General features: G+C 36.0%; 1 protein-coding gene across 6 annotated transcripts in view; it reads right to left on the reverse strand.

Annotated features, from left to right (window-relative positions):
• The window catches only part of EIF5B (eukaryotic translation initiation factor 5B), an 89,866-nt gene that overhangs the window by 57,162 nt on the left and 10,106 nt on the right, over window positions 1-22,598 (reverse strand). For 2 of the 6 annotated variants that reach the window (XM_047069892.1, XM_047069891.1), the window contains exons 1-3: window positions 13,932-13,995; window positions 10,723-10,757; window positions 281-312 (exon numbers count right to left, since the gene is read on the reverse strand). The exons of 1 other annotated variant lie outside the window; for it this stretch is intronic. In XM_047069892.1, coding sequence (XP_046925848.1) covers window positions 281-312; window positions 10,723-10,757; window positions 13,932-13,980 — 116 coding nt within the window. In that variant the 5' untranslated portion in view covers window positions 13,981-13,995. Of the gene's footprint in view, window positions 1-280; window positions 313-10,722; window positions 10,758-13,931; window positions 13,996-21,211; window positions 21,291-22,598 lie in introns of those variants that run through there. 3 more of the 6 variants (XM_047069897.1, XM_047069894.1, XM_047069895.1) reach the window with 3 other exon arrangements.

Consider the following 22,598-nt stretch of genomic DNA (forward strand, 5'->3'; position numbering starts at 1 on the left):
ACCACTAGACATACTATGTATCATTTACTCCTCACAACAACTCTATGAAGTTAAGCTTAAAGATGATAAAAAGAATTTACAAAAGGCTAGAAAATAGTATGCCAGGAACTCAAGCCCAAATCTGACACCAGAATTGTGCTGCCTTCTCTAAAAATGGGAAATAATCAAGTGTCTGACATTATTTGAAAAACTCAAACATAGCTACAAAATATATCAGTGATATATAACAAAACTTAAGTCTTAACCACAATGGTTTCTCAAGTGTTCCTTTGATACGTACTGAATTTGCTGCTCCAGACTCAGGAAAAGGTCCTAAAGAGTAAACCATATTACAATGTCAGGACATGAAAACAACATGCGTATCATATTAGTGATTTAAGCCAAAACATTGAAATTTGGTTTTTAAAGTTTATTTATTTATTTTGAGAGACAAAGAGAACGAGAGAGAGAGAGAGAGAGAGAGAGAATGAACACACCCCAAGCTGGTTCCGTGCTGTCAGCACAGAACCCAACGCGGGGCTTAATCTCACGAACCATGAGATCATGACCTGAGCCTAAATCAACAGTGGGACGCTTAACCAAATAAGCCACCCAGACGCCCCTAAGCTGAAACTTTAGAGTATACCTACATTTTCAGTGCTACTCCTATACCTACTCACTATAAACTACAGCTTACGATTTCAATAAACTTAAGAGTCAAACCTAAAATGCAGCCATGGTGATAACAAAAGCTTTAAAAGCTTTAAGGAATCTGTAAAAAATATTTTTCTGTAGGTATGTCTTTCTGCAAACCACTTTTTCCTTTAATAAGGCTGTAACAGTCCTAATAATGTTTCCTGTGACAGCCCCCAATCCTTTATTCTAAACTTATTACCGATTTACAGAAATAAAAAGCAATTTCTATTGTACTCGACTCATGTTTTTACAAGCCAGATTTTTCCATCAAGACCATAAAAATGTTATGACTTAATGGCCTTAAAAAATAAAGGTATTAAAAATACTGTTATGTGTAGATTTTTAAGAACAGCAAAGCTACTTTCTAAAGTGGGTTTACCATTTAATATTCACACCAGCAACGCATGGAGATAACCATTTTTTTCACATCCTAGTCAGTATTTGATATTATGGCTACTTTCCCTTTAAGATACTCTAATAAATTAAGGGGTAATATCACAATAGTATTTTTCTTTTTTTAATTTATTAACATTTATTTTTGAGAGACAAAGAGAGACAACGAACGAGCAGGGGAGGGGTAGAGAGAGGGAGACACAAAATCAGAAGCAGGCTCCAGGCTCTGAGCTGTCAGCAGAGGCAGAAGTGGGGCCTGAGATCATGACCTGAAGTGAAGTCAGACACTTAACTGACTGAGCCACCCACGTGCCCCATAATAATTTTCATTTGCATTTTCTTAAAGGATAGGTTAATTACACATTTTTTCATGTGTTTGTCATTCATAGTACTACTCTGTGAAATGTCTGTTCATATTGTTTGCCCATTTTCTAATAGCACTGAATGTTGAATTTTGAGAACTCTTTTTATGTTCTCTATGAGTCATTGGTCAAATATGGTTTATACATATGTTCTTCCAGTCTGTAGCTCACTTTTTCATCCATTTAACAGCATTTTTATTAAAGGAAAAAAAAATTAATTTTCATGTGGTACTCTTTACCAAGATTTTATGAATCATGCACTTGGTGTCATGACTAAGAACATTTCATCATGCCATAGGTCTTGAAAATAAAACCTTTGTTATCTTCTAAAAGTTGGGTGCTTTAATGTTTTATATTTAAATCTATGATCTATTTTAATTTTTTTCACCTATGGGTACTCAACTGCTCCAGCAACATTTTACACTAATCATCTTACACCTTCACCAAAAATCACTCAGCTGTACTTGTATAGGGCTATTTCTGAGTCCTCCATTCTGCTTTACTGATCTATGTGTCTGTCTTTCCTTCAGACACTTACATTGTCATGATTAATGGAGCTACATAATAAGTTTTAAAATCAGGTGGAATGATTTCTTCCCCTTATTAATCATTATGAGAATTGTTTTATCTATTCTTAACTTTGACTTTTGAAATATATTTTAGAATAATCTTGTATACATCTACGAAAAGTATCTTGCTAGAATTTGAATATAAATTGTGACTTCATTATGTTGTCTTTCAATCTATGAACACAGTAAGTTTTTCCATTTATTTAAATCAGATTTCTTTCATCAGTGTTTCAAAATTTTCACAAAACCTGTATTTAAAAAAATTTTTTTAAATATTTTTTAGAGAGATAGAGAGAGCATTAGTAAAGGAGGGGCAGAGAGAGAAAGAGAGAGAGACACACAGAATCTGAAGCAGGCTCTTCGGAACTTCTTCAAGCTGAAGAAGTTTCCCTCTATTTCTAGTTTTCTGAGTTTCATCATGAATGGGTGATGTATTCTTGTCAAAAGCTTTCTTTTTCACATAAAAATAACCAAAAGAATTTTTTTTAAGTTTTCTGCATCAATTGGTGTAATCATAAATAATTTTTCTTCTTTCACCTGTTAATGTGGTAGATTACACTTACTGGTTTCTGAATCATGAATCAGTCTTGCATCACCTGAATTCATTCCATTTCTTTTTATTTCTTTTTATTTGTCAAGATGTATGTGTATTCAATTCTATTTGTTAATATTTTTAAATTTTTTTAAGTACATTTATTTATTTTTGAGAGAGAGTGAGCACAAGCAGGGGAGGGCCAGTGGGGGGGGGGAGACACAGAATCTGAAGCAGACACCAGGCTCTGAGCTGTCAAGCAGAGCTCAATGCAGGGCTCAAACCCATACATTATGAGATCATGACCTGAGCCAAAGTCAGATGCTTAACCAATTGAGCCACCCAGGCGCCCTGTCTATTTGTTAATATTTCATTAACAATTTTTGCAATCTATATTTATGAGGATATCAGCTTGTAGTTTTCTTTTTTGTGTGTACCACTTCTGACTGGCTTTGACATCAGGGTAGTACCAGTTTCATAAAAAGATCTAGAAGGTTCAGTCCCCTCTCCTATATTCCAGAAATTATTATAGAGCATTGGGGTTACTACTTCTTTAAACATTTGGTAGAAAACTCCAGAAAAACCATCAGAGTCTGCAGACTTATTTTTCAGGACTTCTTTTTTTTAGTAAAGGGGATGGCAGGGGTGGGGAGAAGGAGGGAGAGAGAATCCTAAGCAGGCTCCACACCCAGCACAGAGCCCAATGTGGAGCTCAATCTCATGACCTAGAACTGAAATCAAGAGTTGGACACTTAACTGAGCCACCCAGATGCTCCCATGACATTTTAAATTATGAATTCAATTTCCTTAATAGGAATAAGGCTCTTCAAATTATCTATTTCACCTTAATAAGCTTTGATAGTTTAAGAAGTTAGCTCATTTCATTTAAGTTCTCAGATTCATGTGTATAGAGTTGTTCACAGTATCTTTTTTTCTTTTTGATACACATCTATAATAATATCCCCTATTTCCTCCTTAAAGGCCTGTATCTAGTCAACAAATTGAGTCAGTAATTTGTAACCTTCAAGCAATAGGTCCAGGTAATTTTACTAGTATAGCATTTAAGAAAGAAGTGATACCATTTCTCCACAATCTCTAGAAAATAAAAGCAGAGTTTTCCTAACTCATTCTGTGAAGCGAGTATCACCCCAGTACCAAAACGAAAACCAGTATAAGGAAACTACAAATATCACTCATAAACAAAGATGTCAAGATTCTCTAAAAAATATATTAGAAAGGCACCTGGGTGGCTCAGTCAGTTGAACATCCGACTTTGGCTCAGGTCACGATCTCATGGTTCATGAGTTCGAGCCTCACATCGGGCTCGCTGCTGTCAGCATGGAGCCTGCTTTGAATCCTCTGTCCCCGTCTCTCTCTGCCCCTCCCCAGCTCACATGCTCTCTCTCAAAAACAAATAAAACATTTCAGAAAATTAGCAAATTAAAGCCAACAATGTATAACATGAATTATACACTACAACCAATTAGAATTTATTTCAGATATGCAAGATTTGAATACAGGAAATACTGTGAAAATGCCAACAGATTAAATAACTTAGATGAAATGGACAAATTCCTAGAAAGACAAACTATTAGAACTGATTCAAGAAGAATTAGAAAATCTGAATACACCTTTAGTAAGTAAGGTAATTGAGTTATTAATTAAAAAAGTTTTCCACTAAGAAAAGCCTAGAGCCAGATGACTTCACTGGTGAATTCTATGATACATTTAAAGAAGTAACATCAATCCTTCACAAACTCTTTTGGGCGGGGGGAGGGGGGTAGGGAGAGAGAAGTGAACACCGAGACCAATATTACCCAGATAACAAAACGAGACAAAGACATTAGAAAGGTATAGAAGAGGCAGTTGTAGAACATTGTGAATATACTTAATGCCACTAAATTATGTGGTTAAAATGGTAAATTTTATGTGTATTTTACAATAAACAGAAAACTATCCCCCAAAAAAGGTACAAATGAACATTTGTGTACAAATATTCTCAACAAAATACTATCAAACCAAATCCAGCCACAGATTAAAGAAATTATGCATCATAATCAAGTTGAATGCACTCCAGGAACACAAGGTTGGGTTTAACACACAACAAAGCAATGTTATCAGGGCACCTGGGTGGCTCAGTCTGTTACACATCCAACACTTGATTTCAGCTGAGGTCATGATCTTGTGGGTCATGAGATGGAGCCCCATGTTGGGCTGTGTGCTGACAGCACAGAGCCTGCTTGGGATTCTCTCTCCCTCTTTCTCAGTCCCTCCCTCATTCTCTCTCAAAATAAATTGGAAAAAAAAAATAGAAAAAGCAATGCTATCAACTACATCAATAGGCCACAGGAAAATAAATAAATATATATATATATATGATCATATTAACTGCCATAGAAAATACATTTTACAAACCCAACACCTATTCATATAAAACACTCAGCAAACAAGAAATAGACATCAAGACCTAAACAAATAGAAAGATGTTCCATGATCATGAACTGGAAAACAATATAGTTAAGATGTCAATTCTTCCCACCATGATCTACAGATTCAACCCCTTTGCAAACACCAACAAACTGATTCTACAGTTTAAAAGGAAAAACAAGACTTTGAATAGTCAACACAATACTGAAGAACAAAGCTGAAGGACTCTATCCTATTTCAAGACTTACTTAGGGGTGCCTGGCTGGCTAAGTTGGTTAAGCATCCAATTTCAGCTCAGGTCATGATCTCATGGTTCATGAGTTCAAGCCCCATCTTGGGCTCTGGGCTGAAAGCTTGGAGCCTGGAGCCTGCTTCGGATTCTCTGTCTGCCTCTCTCTCTCTCTGCCCCACCCCCCTCTTAATACGCACATGCGCTCTCTCTCTCTCTGAAAAATAAACATTTTTTAAAAATGTGTTTAAAAAAAACACTTAAAGCTTACTATCAAGGCAGTAGAGTTAAAACAAAAAAAGATGCAGAATCTGTGGACCCTGGGTTTGGCAATGAGGTTTAAGATGAAACAAAAACCAAAACCAGAATTTATCAGAGAAGAAATGATAATTTAGACTTTATTAAAATTTAAAATTTCTGCTTAGAAGGATATTGATAAAAAAATGAAAACACAAACCACACAATAACAGAAAATGCTGGCATGCCTTCCTTTATTGTACTTCACAGATACTCTGAACTTTCAAAGCAGCCCATGGATCAGAGTCATTTCGACTTTCAAGTCTCATGATGTAAGAAATACACTTTGTAAGGCTATAGCTGCCATAGACAGGGATTCCTCTGATGGATCTGAACAACAACAACAACAAAACTGAAAACCTTCTGAGGAGGATTCACTATTCTAGATGTCACAAACACATTTATGATTTATGGGGAGGGATCAAAATATCAACATTAACAGGAATTTGGAAGAAGTTGGTTCCAACTGTCATGGATTACTTTGCAGGGTTCAAGACTTCAGTGGAAGAATAACTGTAGATGTGGTGGAAACAGCAAGAGAACGAGAACTAGAAGTGGAACCTCAAGATGTAACTGAAATGCTACAATCTCATGATAAAACCTTTAACAGGAGCTGTGTCTTATGGATAAACAAAGAAATGATTTCTTGAGATGGAATTTACTCCAGGTGAAGGTGCTGTGAAAACTGTTGAAATGACAATGAAAGACTTAGAATATTACATAAACTTAGTTGATAAGCAGCAACAGGGCTTGCTGCAATTTCAAAAGTTCTATCATTGAGTAAATACGCTATCAAACAGCATTGCATGCCACAAAAATATCATTCATGAAAGAGTCAATTAACCAACTTTATTGTTGCCTTCTTTTAAGAAATTGCCACAGTCACCCCAAACTTCAGAAACCACCAATGTGATCAGTCAGCAGTCATTAACATCAAGGCAAGACTCTACTCCAACAACACAATTATGAATTGCTGAAAGCTCAGATGATGGTTAGCATTTTCTACCACTGCAGTATTTTTAAGTTAATGTTACATACATTCGTTTAGACATAATGCTATTATTTGCACACAGTAGACTACAGTATACTATAACATAATTTTCATATGCACTGAGAAACCAGAAAACTGATCTGACTTGCCTTATCGCAGTGGTACAGAACCAAACATGCAGTATCTTTGAGGTATGCCTGTATTTGCAAAACACTACTGACTAAAGGACTTGTATCCAAAATATGGGAAAAGAAATTTAAACCTAATAATAATAATAACAATAATAATAACAGAGAACCCAATTAAAATATGAATAGGGGTGCCTGGGTGGCTCAGTTGGTTAAGGTTAAGCATCTGTCTCTTGATGTCGGCTCAGGGTTGTGATCTCATGGTGTGTGAGCTGGAGCCCCGTGTCCGGCTCTGTGCTAAAAGTGCAGGGCCTGCTTCGGATTCTCTCCCTCTCTCTCTGCCCCTCCCCTGCTCACACAAGCTATCAAAATAAATAAACTTAAAAAATAAAAATACGAACAAAGATTTTAACAGTCACTTGACCAAAAGATACATAAATGGCAAATACAAAAAGAGATAAAATGCTTATCATTTGTCATGAGGGTAATACAAATTAAAACAAGGAGACAGCACTTCATACCTATCACAATCACTAGAATCAAAGAAACTGCCAATATCAATTGTTGGTGAGAATGCAAAATAGCAGATTCTGGGCTTGAGGTAAGTCTGGATCACTGTGTAATACTAGAAAGCAAGTGATTACCATCTTTCCCTACCCACCCCTGCCCAAAACAATGAGTGTACAACTAAGAACGTAGGGACCAAGCGAAAGAGCACTCAACTGGCAACAAGAGGAACAAATTAATTTCTTAATTAAAGCAACAAATTATTGGGCGCCTGGGTGGCTCAGTCGGTTAAAGCGTCCGACTTCGGCTCAGGTCACGATCTCGCGGTCCATGAGTTTGAGCCCCACGTCGGGCTCTGGGCTGATGGCTCAGAGCCTGGAGCCTGTTTCTGATTCTGTGTCTCCCTCTCTCTCTGCCCCTGCCCCGTTCATGCTCTGTCTCTGTCTCAAAAATAAATAAAAAAAAAAACGTTAAAAAAAAAAATTTAAAAAAAAAAGCAACAAATTAATATAGTATGAGATTTTAAACTAAAATATAAAATATTGTCCCCAAGTACACACTGATGGAGATGAACGAATGAATGGGGACAAGACAAGTCTCCCATGCAGAATTCTAAACAAGTTATTCAGACATGCCACCATTAAGGAAATGGATAATTTCCCACTTAAATGTGAGCAACACACAGTGATTTACTTCCAGAGAGTACAGTATGGAAAAAAGGAAGAAAAGAGTAACTGTATAATGTAAAAGCCTGACAAATACAGCCAAATGATCTGGGTCAACATAAGTGAATTGTTGAAGTCTTCTCAAAGATAAGAGGAGTCCAAGGAAAAATGACAATCATTTACAATGACTCCAAAGAAAATGCTTTGCTATAAATCTAACAAAACATGTATAGAATTTGTAAGCTGAAAATCACAAAATGGTGATAAAAGAAATTCAAGACGAACTTAATAAAATGGAAATATACCATGTTCATGAACTAGGAGATTCAACACAGTAAAAATTCTCCCCAAAAATGACATTCAAATTTAAGCAATTCCAATAAAAATCCCAGCAAGATTTTTGGGACATAGCCACAAGACTACTCCAAAATGTATATGGAAAACAAAACAAAAACAAAACAAAACAAAAAAAACAAAAACTAGAATAACTAAAACATTCTAGAAAAAGACTTAAAAAAAATGACTTTAGGGACACATGGGTGGTTCAATTGGTTAAGTTGACTCTTGATTTCAGCTCAGGTCATGATCTCACAGTTCGTGAGATTGAGCCTCGTGTGCTGTGCTGACAGCATGGAGCCTGCTTGAAATTCTCTCTGCTGCTCTCGCTCCTCCTCCCTGGCTTGTGTATGTGCTCTCTCTCAAAATAAATAAACAAACATAAAAAAAATTTTATAATGACTTTAGCAGATTTTGAGAATAACCAAAACTGTGGTTCTGGCAGATGGACAGACACAGATACCAACAGACACAGGTATCAACAAGAAGAGGGAATCTCAAATTAGCCCCTACAGAAGTATGGCCAACTGATTTTTGACAAAGGTGCAAAAAGTAATTCAAGAGAAGAAAGACAGTCTTTTCAACAAATGATGCTAGGGCAAATGGACATGTATTTGTACAAAAAAAATGAATTCCAATCTCATTACTTATGCAAAAATGAACTCAAGATACATGACAGACCTAAATGTAAAACACGAAAATATAACTTTTACAAAAAATTTTGGGGGATCTAGCATTAATCAGGTTTTAAGACTTCCTGAAATTAAAAGTTCAATCCAAAATAAGTTGGACTTCATCAGAATTAAAAACTCTGGCTATGCAAAAGACCTTATGAAGGGAATGAAAAGGGGCACCTGGGTGGCTCAGCTGGTTAAGTGCCCAACTTCAGCTCAGGTCATGCTCTCTTGCACTTTGTGAGTTTGAACCCTGTGCTGGGCTCTGTGCTGACAGCTCAGAGCCTGGAGCCTGCTTCAGCTTCTCTCTCTCTCTCTCTCTCTCTCTCTCTCTCTCCCCCATTAAGTGCTCTCTCTCAAAAATAAGTAAACATTAAAAAAATAATAATAAAAAAATACATCTTTGAAGGGAATGAAAAAACAAGCCACAAAGAGGGAGAGAATATTTGCAAACCACATTCTGAAAAGGACTAGTATCTAAAGTATACAAATAACTCTAAGAACTTAACATAAAAATCCAAATAATCTAAATTAGAAAATGGACAAAGGCATAAGAAGACATTTCACTGAAGAGCATTTACATATGGAAAATAAAGGATATTCCACATCATTAAGGCATTTGGGAATATCACTACGCACAAATCAGAATGCCCTCTCTACAAAAAAAAAAAAAAAAAAAAGTGATAATAACCAATGTTGGTAAGGATGTACAGGATCTGGATCACTCAAACATTGCTGGTGGGAATGTAAACTGGTATAGCCACTCTGAAAAACAGTCTGTCATGTTCTTGTAAGACTAAAAATGTACTTACCATTTGGCCCAGCAATTGCACTCTTACACATTTATCCCTGAATAATGAAATTGTTCTCATGCAGAAACTTGTACACAAATGTTTATAGTGGCTTCATTTGCCATAGCCAAAAACTGGAAACAACCCAATTGTCCTTAATGGGTGAATGGTTAAATAAACTGTGGTTCATCCCCATTCCATAGAATACTATTAAGCTATAAAATGGAAAGAACTATCAATTCATGCAACAAGTGGATGAATCACAAGAGAATTAAGGCTGACTGGAAAGAAGTCAATCCCAAAGATTACATATATACATGATTCCATTTATAAAACGTTTTGAAAAGAAAAAATTTTACAAACGTAGAACAGATTCAACGTTACCTGGAGTAGGGATGGGCAAGGAAGGGGAGGTGCACAGAAAGGAGATGAATATGGTCACACATGAACAACATGAGGGATTCCTACAGTGATGTTCTATACTTTGACTCTGGTAGTGAATACACAAATCTACACAGGTGATAATACTGTATAGTACTAAACACAAACACAAATGAAACTGGGAAAATCTGAATATGGTCAGTGAACTGTATCTAGGCCAATATCCAAGTTGTGATATTGCATAATTTTACAAGATGTTACCATGGTGGGGAAACTGGGTAAAGGTACAACAAGGATCTCTCTGTATTGTTTCTCACAACTGAATGTCTACAATTATCTTAAAAGTTTCATTTGAAAAACCAAACACTGTTAAAATAAAAAGGCAAGGCTGACTGAGTAGTTTCTTTTCAATGCATATATACCTGATGAAGAATTTGTGATATTAAGAACTCCTACAACCCAATATTAAATGATGTTATTTTTTAAATGGGCGAATGATCTGAACACTTAACCAAATGAGATTCAAGAATGACAAACACATAACAAGATAGTCAATGTCACAAATGTAAGAAAATATAAATTAAAGCCACAATGAGATGCCACTACACAGCCACCAGGATGACTAAAATTAAGGACTGATAATACTAAGTGTTGAGAGAGGATGTGGACCAACTGGAACACATCCCCAGAGGGAATGTAAAAATAGCACAGCCACTTTGGAAGAGACAGTTTGGCAGTTTCTTAAAGTTAAACATACACACTTACCATAGGACCCAGCAATCCCACTCCTAGGTATTTACCTAAGAGAAATGAAAACATATGTCCACACAAAGACTTGTACTCAAATATTCATAGCAGCTTTATTCATAATCACAAGAAGCTGGAAACAACCCAAACATCCATCTACCAGGTAATTTATAAACAAATTGTCATCTATCCACACATTGCACTACTAATCAATGATAAAAGAATTAATGTTATGTATACTGACGTGGATAATCTCAAAAGTATTATATTAAGTGACTCAGCCAGCCAATAAAGGCTACAAACCCTATGATTCTACTTTTACGAATTTCTGGAAAAGGGAAAACTACAGTGACAAAAATAAAAAAATAAAAACAAAAAAACTAGTGATTTCTGGCCAAAAGCCAATTCATTGTAGGGAAAAAGTATTGACTACAAAGGGTCATAAAGGAACTTTTGGACTAATGGAAATATTCTAGATCATGACTGCAGTGAAGGATACACAACTATACACATTTATCAAAACTTATCAACTGCACCACTTGAAATCTGTTATATCAATACCTTGAAAAATGTTAATTTGAATTTCTAGTAATACTCTAACAATAGTTTAGAACTTAGAGTGCATTTATCAGTTTAAACAGTTATGGTTAAAAGCATGTAAACCTAATATAAATCATTTACCTGTTTTTATAAGTTATGAAAAATAAGAATAAAGCTATAATATCTTCTAATACTGTAATTTCTATTAACATGATATAATGTATAACTAAAATGATGTTACAATAAAAGAATCTTTTAAAAACATGGTATTTATTAATTGTGTGTGCAGGCATATACTCAACTTTGGTATTTGGCTTTTTGGAATTAAATAAAAATCATATATAAAAATAAAGACATACTTCATTTTGAGATCAATATAGTAAAACCTTTAACGATACAAAACACTATCCAAAAAAAGTTCACTGAAAAAAAGTAAAAGGCAAATTAACCTTATATGCAAATCTCTCAATCCCACACTTGGCAAATTTCATTTAATAATGACAGGCATTTTCCACTAAAGTCTAATGTAAAGGTAGACAAGTATGTAGAAAATGCAACCCTTGCCAAACTATTTCAGAATTCAAAATCTTCAAGCTTCCTAAGACTTTCTCCTACCAGCCCCTCTTCACCCCCTGTAGAAGTTTTACAACCTGGCCCCAAATTTCTCTGACACTCAGAGACAGTGCTCTGTCACCTTCACTTTAACTTGGGGCTACTGATCAACTGACTATGGTAAAAATGATGCTATAGTTCCTGGGCCCATAACCTTCCCTGGCAACATCTACTTCCTGACTTTTGAGATGTTCACTGCCAAGCTAATAAGAATGTCCAGACTACAGAGAGATCAAATATAGATGTTCCAGCTAAAGTCCCAACCAAGAACCACCATGATGATCCACCAGAAGTGAGTGAGGTGCCAGGTAAGGTAGCCTTTAAGATGATTCCACCACAGCCACCATTTATCTGCAACCACATGAGAGACCCTAAGTGAGACCCACCTGAGTCAAGTCAACCCTAAGAACCAAGAGATAATGACTTTTATTACTTTAAGCCACTAAGTTTGGAATGACTTATTACAATGCAAAAATAATTGGAGCACCTATATATTTCTTCCTATTTCTAATCAATACCTATAGAAAGGGTAAAATCCAAAACACAACATTTCTTCTTCTCTACTCATCCCTAAATTGAAAAACAAATTGATCGTAATCTCGAAGTACCGAGGGAAATGCTGGGGGAAGGAACAGTCATGCCTAACCCTGTTACTACTTTTCAATTTACTTTGGTTTCTGCTCATCTCTCCCAAAACTCTTATCAACAATTAGGGAAAAGCATACCGAGGAATCCAATTCTTTACTCCTACTCCTAACTCTATCCTAGCAGCACCAATAGCAATAAGGAAAACAGAATCCTGCCTTCTCCATAGGATGCCTTTTAGCATTTCTCCAATCTCCATCTCTTCTTACCCAGCACTCCTTGATTATCAACAGTTACATATGCAAAAAGGAAAAATAAGACAAAAGAATGAAAAGCTCCATAGTCATAGCTCTCTCACTAGCTCCCATCACTACCACAACCACCAACACCCAAAAGTGCTCACTCTCCACTCCCCCAGTGGAGTTCTATCTTATGTACTACAACCACTTAATTCAGAGCTACCTATTCACATTTGGGGAGGAGGGAGCTCCCCCAGCTTACTATTTCCTTATAAACTAAGTTTTGACTCCTTTAAAAGGGATATGAAACCATATGAAATGCTACTTTCATTGCACAATGCAATGCAAACAGAACATATCTTACTACCTTCCACAAAATTCAGCCTAATTCACCACTTTCTAAATACCTGATACATTAAAGTGACAACACAAGAGCAACACAAGCATCATCTTGCAGACCCCAAAATACATATAATCTAAATTCATACATATTATCGATTCTAATGTGTCTAAATATAAAATCAGTCCAGGGCATTTTTTTCCAAACTGGAGTGTGTACCCTCGATGGGAAAGGCGGGGGGGGGGGGGGGGGGGTGGGAGTGTCAGGAGTGGAAATCAGGATTGTGGGTTATTTCAGAAGCCTAAAAATTCTCCCTAGTGGCTTCTGTTTTAGCTGTTTCTAAATTAAAAAGAGTTTTTTAAAAATGTTTATTTATTTTTGAGAGAGAAAGACAGCATGTACGCATACAGAGGAGGTGCAGAAAGAGAGGGAGACACAGAATCTGAGGCAGGCTCCAGGCTCTGAGCTGTCATCACAGAGCCTGATGTGGGGCTCAAACTCAGACCATGAAATCATGACCTGAGCAGAAGTCGGATGCTCAAACGACTGAGCCACCCAGGCACCCATTTTTAATTAAAAAAACATTTTTTTTAATGTTTATTTATTTTTGAGAGAGAGAGAGAGACAGAGTGTGAGCAGGGGAGGGGCAGAGAGAAAGGGAGACACAGAATCTGAAACAGGCATCAGTCTCTGAGCTGTCAGCACAGAGCCAGATGCAGGGCTCAAACTCACAAGCTGTGAGATCATGACCTAAGCCGAAGTCAGACGCTTAACTGACTGAGCCACTCAGGTGCCCCTTAATTTTAATTTGATAATAAAGATTTAAGATAAACATGTCATGAATCATCCAGATAGCCACCTTATCAGACTGTACTGTCACGGAATATCAACCCAAGCTTTTGTTTACAAACCTCCACTTGAAATTTGATGAAAAAGATCAGGAGCAGACGATGTAAACATTGTGCCAACAGAAGGTGCTATAACACAAAACTTAAAATCATTAGTTCAAATTGAAAAAATTATTAGAAAAATTGAGCCCTTGCTGAACTCAAAAGAAGTCTATTACAGGAGTCAATATAGTAACAATAAAATGGTCAATTTAGATACTGCCACTCAAAGAATTAATCCGGAATAAACAGCAACAATATCACCTTGTTAGAGATGCAAAATCTTAGGTCCCACCCCAGACTTACTAAATCAGTATCTCTTTTTTAACAAGATCCATAGGTTAATTACATGCACATTAAAGTTTGAGAAGCACTGATTTAGAATCGACAACACAGTAATATCATCTTTCATGTCAATGCTACAAATTTGAATGTAAAAAATCTTCTATTTCTTACTATTTGATAGAAGAGTATTTTGAGTCTCATACTTTCACAAGAAATACAAGTTTTATACTTAGTATTACCCCCGTAGATATGTATAGACACTATTGATAACTTAAGCCAATATTCTGAATTAATATCTTAAGAAAGGACACAATCTAAGCTCTAAAATAACTGATCAAATTGAGCACATTCAGAAAAAAACAATTTGAGTACATTCAGCACTCACTGAAAGTGAACCTATAGTCTACATTCTGTACAAGTAACTCTGGTCCTTTAATCACTGTCAAAGGTATAATATCCACTGGGACCCCTGGGTGGCTCAGCTGGTTAAGCACCCAACTTCAGCTCAGGTCATGATCTCGCATTTCATGAGCCCCACGTCAGGCTCTGTGCTGACAGCTCAGAGCCTGGAGCCTGCTTCGGATTCTAAGTATCCCTCTCTCTCTGCCCCTCCCTAGCTCGCACTCTGTCTCTGTCTCTCTCTCAAAAATAAACACTAAAAAAAATTTTTTTAAGTATTATTTCCACCTAATATACTTTGGTATAGTACCCAGAATAACCAAATAGACATTAATAAAATTTTTATGCAGGAAACTACTCTCAGGAGAGGATACTTGTCAATAACCAACTGGCTGGACAACACCATCAGTAGAAAGAGCTGGCTGCACCTGTGTACAGAATTACTAGGCAATAGAGAAGCAAATGAAGATCTAGGATATTCTTTGTCATCCACCCTGGTAACTCAAATATACAGCACACTCCTTTTCCTGTTCGTTCTGATCTGGCCTGCTCTGAGGGAAGTTTTAATTAGAAAGGGATCTGAAAGACACATATATAATAATTTTGGGAAGCAAAACTGCAATCTGAAGGGTGGCACTCCTATAAACTAAACTCCACATTCTCTCTGCATCTCCTCACTGTATTATCTGTGCGTAAGAATATTTGTTCCATTAAAATGTAAGATCCTTTTAAACTCCTTTTTTTATGCCCAATTCACCTCAATACCTTCTACAACTAATAATGACCAAGAAATTTAATACATTCCAAATAGGCATTATTAAATAAAGAAAAAACTCTATTCTGGAACAGCAACTACAACTTTCATACAATTGGGAAGGCAGGTTCATCACAGCAGCTTAATAAAAACCACACTACCGCAATAACAATTACTGAACTTTTATTTTGATCACAGAACTTCCAAATTGAATTTTCTGAAACAAATTCAAACAGTTAAAAAAAAATCCCATGAGAGAAAAGTACAATGACATTTCATTTATCCAAACACAGACAAGGATTCTACTGTATGTGAAATTTCCAAATGAATGGAAATGCACCACTCTTTAAAATTTAAGATGTAAATCTTTCTTATGTTGATTATGTAACCTCCTGAAATACTATTTACAAATGTCTGAGGCTGGGGCGCCGGGGTGGCTCATTTGGTAAAGCATCTGACTTCGGCTCAGGTCACAATCTCCCAGTTCATGGATTTGAGCCGGGCATCCAGCTCTGTGCTGACAGCTCAGAGCCTGGAGCCTGCTTTGATTCTGTGTCTCCCTCTCTCTTTCTCTGCCCCTCCCCTGCCTGCACTTGGTCTCTATCTTAAAAATAAACATTAAAAAAAATTTTTTTAAATGTCTGAGGCTGTTTCAAAATGATGAGGAAATAAAAGAGTAGGTAGAATATAGATGAAACAAGATCATCCATGAATCTGTAATATTTGAAACTGAGTGATGGACACATGTGGATTCATTATTCTACTTCTGTATGTGTTTGAAAATTTTCATTTAAGAAAATTTATACTACAGCAGTCAAAACAATGTGGTACTGGTATAAGGCTAACCACAGACCAAAAGAATAAAAAATCCAGAAATAAATCCATTCATCCATGGTCAGTGGACTTGACAGCAGTGCCAACACCAATCAACAAAGAAATAGTCTCTTCAACAAACGGTACTAGGTCTAGATGTTCACATATAAAAGACGTTGAACCTCTAATTCACATCATATACAAAAATTGACTGAAAATGGGTTAAAGACATAAATTTAAGTGCTAAAACATAAAATTCTTTTTTTTAAAATTTTTTTTTTCAACGTTTATTTATTTTTGGGACAGAGAGAGACAGAGCATGAACGGGGGAGGGGCAGAGAGAGAGGGAGACACAGAATCAGAAACAGGCTCCAGGCTCTGAGCCATCAGCCCAGAGCCCGACGCGGGGCTCGAACTCACGGACCGCGAGATCGTGACCTGGCTGAAGTCGGACGCTTAACCAACTGCGCCACCCAGGCGCCCCTAAAACATAAAATTCTTAAGAAAACATAAAAGTGAATCTTGATGACCCTGGACTTGGCAATAAGATTCTTAGCTACAATACCAAAGGTACAAGCAACAACAGCCAAAAAAAGAAGTTGGACTTCATCAAAATTAAATTTTTTTTGTAAAAGGGACACTATCAAGACAATGAAAACAGCCCATATAATGGAAGAAAATATTTACAAATCATACATCTGATAAAGGTCAAGTATCCAGAATATATACAGAATTCTTAAAACTCGACCTTAAACAATTTAAAAATGAGTAAAGGACTTACACAGACTTTTTCCAAGGACATGCAAATGGATAGTGAATACATATGTGAATACACTGTGAATACATGTGAATACGTCATTAGTAACCAGGGAAATGCACATCAAAACTAGGATGTGACACCATTTCACAACTACTAGGGACACCATTTCACAACTACTAAGATGATTATTAAAAATAAAAACAAAGGCCAAGATACGAAGAAATTAGAACCCTTTCACACTGCTGGCAGAAATGTAAAATGGTGCAGCCACTATAAAAAGTTTGGTGATTCCTCCAACATTTTTCACAAAACTAGAATTAATACTAAAATGTATATAGAACCACAAAAGACCACAAACAGCCAAAGCAAACTTGGGTGGGGGAGGGGAGAGAGGGGGCATGGGCAGGAGAGATATATCACAATCCCTGATTTCATGATATAGTACAAAGCTGTAGTAATAAAAACAGTATGAAACTGGCACAATAATAGACATAGGTCAATGGAACAGAATAGAAAGCCCAAAAGTAACATTTATATGGTCAATTAAATTATGACAAAGGAGGCAAGAATCTCTTCAATAAATGGTGCTAGGAAACCTGGACAGCTACATGTAAAAGAATGACACTGGACCAATTTTTTTTTTTTAAGTTTATGTATTTTAAGAGAGTGAGCGAGCAAACAAGGTAGGGGCAGAGAGAGATTTGGGGAGAGAGAGAGAATCCCAAGCAGGATTCTCTGAACTGTCAGAGTCAGCACGGAGCCCAAAGTGGGGCTTGAACTCATGAAGGAAGAGATCATGACCTAAGCCAAAGTCAAGTCAGACGCTTAACCAACTGAGCCAACCAGGCACCCCTGGACTGCTTCCTAACACCATACACAAAAATAAACTCAAAATAGATTAAAGACCTAAATGTAAGACCTAAAAACATAAAATTCCTAGAAGATAACACAGGTAGTAATTTCTCTGACATAAGCTATAACAACATTTATCTAGATATGTCTCCTCTAAGGCAAAGAAAATAAAAGCAAAAATAAACTACTGGGACTATATCTAAATAAAAAAAACTTGTGTGCAGTGAAGGAAACCCATCAACAAAACCAAAAGAAAACCTCCTGAATGGAAGAAGATATTTGCAAATAACATATCCAATAAGGGATTAATATCCAAAATAAACACAGAACCTCTACAACCCAACACTTCAAATAATCCGTTAAAAATGGGCAGAGAACCTGAATAGACATTCTTCTAAATACATTTAAAGGGTCATCAGAAACATGAAAATATGCTCAACATCACTCATCTGCAGGCAAATGCAAATCAAAACCACAATGAGTTATCACCTTACAACTGTTCAGAATGGCTAGTATCAAAAACGGTAGAAGTAAGTGTTGGCAAGGATGAGGAGAAAAAGGAACTTTTGTGCCCAGTTGGTAGGAACATAAATTGGTACAGCCACTGTGGAAAACAATATGGAGATTCCTCAAAAAATTAAAAATAGAAATAAAATATGATCCAGTAATTTCACTACTGGATATTTACCCAAATAAAAACGATTAACACTAATTCAAAAAGATACATGCACCACAATGTTTACTGCAACATTACTTACAATGGCCAAGATATGGAAGCAATCCAAGTATCCATCGATAGACAAATGGATAAGGAAGTTGTGGTGTACATATACAATGAAATTATGCAGCCATTAAAAAAAAGGATGAGATCTTGCCATTTGTGACAACATGGATGGACCCAGAGAGTACTATGTTAAGTGAAAAAAGTTGGATTGAGAGACAAATACCATATGATTTCACTCATGTGGAATCTAAAAAAAATAAATAAATAAACAAAACGCAGAATCACCACCTGGGTGGCTCAGTCGGTTAAGTATCAGACTTCAGCTCAGGTCATGATCTCATGGTTTGTGGGTTTGAGCCCCACATTGGGCCCTGTGCTGACAGCTCAGAGCCTGGAGCCTGCTTCAGACTGTGTCTCTCTCTCTCTCTCTCTCCGCTCCTCCCCCGCTTGTGCTCTTTCTCTCAAAACTCAATGAACGTTAAAAAAAAAAAAAAAGAAATTTTTTTCTTAAAAAGCAGAATTAGACTTATAAATATGGAGAACTGATGCTTGCCAGAGGGGAGGGGATAGGCACAATGGATGAAGGGGAGTGGGAGATACAGGCTTTCAGTTATGGAATGAATAATATAGTCAGTGATGTTGTAATAGCATTGTATGGTGTTGGACAGTAGCTACACCTCTGGTGAGCATAGCACAATGTATAAACTTCTCCAAACACTATGTTGTACACCCGAAACTAATGTATCATTGTGCATCAACTATACTCAAAAAAAAAAAAAAAAAAAAAAAAGTTTGGTGGTTCCTCAAAACATTAAACATAGAATTACCATATACCCACCAATTCCACCCCTAGGTATATACTCAAGAGAACTGAATACAGGGACTCAAACACCTGTACATAAATGTTCATAGCAGCACTTTTCACAACAGCCAAAAGGTGCAATCAAAAATGTTCATCACTGGATAAACGGATGAACATTATTTGGCATACATATACAAAATGAAATTATTCAGCTATAAAAACAAAATGAAGTACTGACACATTCAGGACATGGATGAACCTCCAAAACATTATGCTAAGTAAAAGAGTCCAGACACAAAAGGTCATATGTGGTATAATTCCATTACATGAAATATATATCCAGAACAGGTCAATTAAAAGACATAAAGTGGATTAGTTCTTGGTTGCCAGGAGCTCAGAGGAGGGGGAAATGGGGAGTGACTGCTTAATGGGCACAGATTTCCTTTGGAGGTGCTAAAACATTTTGGAATTAGAAGAAATAGCAAAACGTTGTGAATGTATTAACTGCTACAGAATTACATTATTTAAAATGGTCGGGGTACCCAGGTAGCTCAGTTGGTTAAGCATCCAACTTTGGATCATGTCATGATCTCACTGTTTGTAAGTTCAAGCCCATGTTGGGCTCTGTGCTGACAGCTCAGAACCTGGAACCTGCTTGAGTTCTGTGCATGTGTGTCTCTCTGCCCCTCCCCCACTGGCTTGCTCTCGCTTGCTCTCTCTCTCAAAAAAAAGAAATGAAACATTAAAAATAAAATTAAGTTAAAATGATCAGTTTCATGTTATGTTAATTTCACCTCAAAAAAACTTCACAATACTGATTACATATTTCATATTAACCCAACTAAGAGTGAATTAATATAACAACACTCTATTCCTCTTTCAGTAGTAAGTTTGCAGGCTTTCAAAACGATTTTGTCCTTAAACCAAACAGGACAGAATGCAGTTACCACTTATCAGTTTAATAACTCCTTTCAATTCTAATTACCAAGAGACTGAGATAACCAAATTTTGAGAATTCTAAATAAGTTCAAAATGAGAACATGAAGAGAAAATCTACACAAGAAAAAAAAAATTTTTAGCCAGATACCTATAACACAAGTGTGAACTTAAAAAATTATGAGCTATACCACTATGAAATGCAGTGTAAACCTTGAACAAACTGTGAAAAGCCACTGTGCAGCTAGAAATTTGACATATGGACTGAATATTAAATATTAGAGGATTTGTGTTAATTGCACTAGGTGGGATAAGGGTATTGTGGTTATATTAAAAAAAACATTCAGGGAGAAATGTCAAGATATTAATAAAATACATGACAAAAATGGAGACAAAATTCTATTTACAATTAAATCTAGGTGATAAGTATATGGGGTTCATTATATTATTCCTTCAACTTTTCTGTGTGCTTGCAATTTTTATATTAGAAGTTAAACTTCTATATTTAAAACAATTACAGGGGCACCTGAGTGGCTCAGTCGGTTAAGAGTCTGACTCTTGATTTAAGCTCAAGTCATGATCTGAGGGTCATGAGATCAAGGGCCACATCAGGCTCATGCGGAGCATAGAGGTTGCTTAAGATTCTCTCTCCCCCTCTCTCTGCTCCTCCCCATCCCCACTCATGCGCCCTCCTTCCCACTCTCTTTCTAAAATAAGTAAAATAAAAATAAAAAAATGAGTAAAAATAAAATTTAAAAATTACAAGCTTGCATAAACAAAAGGTAAACTTTGGAATGAATCGGGCACCTATTACTTTGTCTCATAATTTTTGGAGTTTGGAAAGGTAATGCCTTCCCAACATTTCATTCCTTTAAGACTTTGTTAATTATTAATGTGTCTAAAAAAAGAAATTAGTTTTCATTATTTTGAGTTTAGAGCAATTTAATTCTTGAGAACTGAAAATCCACCAAGTACATACCTTTTTTTCTAGGTTCAGTCTTGACAAGTCATGCATTTAAGTAATATCTAACCTTAAGTAAAATGCCACTGACCTGGACTGAAGGATTATAAATTAAAATGAAAATATTAGATAACAGCACAACTGTCCCTGTACTGTTTTACACAGCATTAAATACTATCTATATGCAAGGTAAAATTTCAAATCTAACCATGTAAAAAAAATAGAAATAGCATGTACAAGTTCCAACCTAGAATAAGAGGGAAAAAAATAGAAATAAAGCATGGCAGAAGTGGCACAAATGAAAACAAAATCGATGACTGAAATAAAGTCAAATCTATCATTAATACAAGCAATATAAGTGACTTTAAATCCTTAAAGATAGGCTGTCAAATTCTATTATAAAAATTCAATGTTACGCTGTTTACCAAGACAGACCCAAAACAGCTACACAGAAAGGTTAAAAGGGAAAAGATGGAATACTCAACAAAACACTAGGAAACCAAATCCAAAAACATATAAAAGGGATTATACACCATGAGCAAGTGGGATCTATCCCAGGATTGCAAGGTTGATTCAACATAGAAAAATCAATTAACATAATCCAACATATGTGAATAGAAAAAAAGACAAAACCACATGATCGTCTCAGTAAATGAAGAAACAGCATTCAACAAAATCCAACATTCTCATGGTAAAAACTTTCTACAAATTAGAAACAGAATGGAAATTCCTCAATCTGAAAAAGGGCATCTAGGAAAAACACAGTTAACATCATACCAAATGGGTAAATACTGAAAGCTTTTCCCCCTAAGATAAGAAACAAGACAAGGATATCCACTCTCCCCATTTCTAGTCAACATTATACTGGAGAATCTAGCCAGAGCTTTAAGCAAGACAAATAAGCCAAGAACATTTAGACTGGAAAAGGAGGAAACTATCTGAACTTGCAGATGACATGATCATGTCCACAGAATACACATACATACATACGTACACACACACACACACACACACACACACGTCAAAATATCACTAGAGCTAGTAAATCAGTTCAGTAAGATTACAGGATAGATCACTATACAAAAATTGTATTTAAACTATGCACTAGTAATAAACAATCTGAAAATGAACTTAAAATAATTCTACTTTCTGGGTGTTGTATGGAAACCAATTTGACAATAAATTTCATATATTGAAAAAAATAAAAAATAAAAAAAAATAATAATTCTACTTGCAACAGTGTAAAAAAGAATTAGATGCTTAAGAATACTTTTTTAAAGAACTGCAAATGTTGAACTCTGAAAACTGTAAAAAAAAGAAAAAATCACTGAGGGCATTCACTTTCGAATGTCCCCTCTCTGTAAAGAGAGCTTTCCTACTATTCTTCCTTTTTAAAAAAAAAACT

Source organism: Lynx rufus, unplaced genomic scaffold (assembly GCF_022079265.1).
Source record: "Lynx rufus isolate CCGP_SWC_20201006 ecotype Redwood Valley unplaced genomic scaffold, mLynRuf1.p SCAF_8, whole genome shotgun sequence".
Classification (NCBI taxonomy): Eukaryota; Metazoa; Chordata; class Mammalia; order Carnivora; family Felidae; genus Lynx; species Lynx rufus.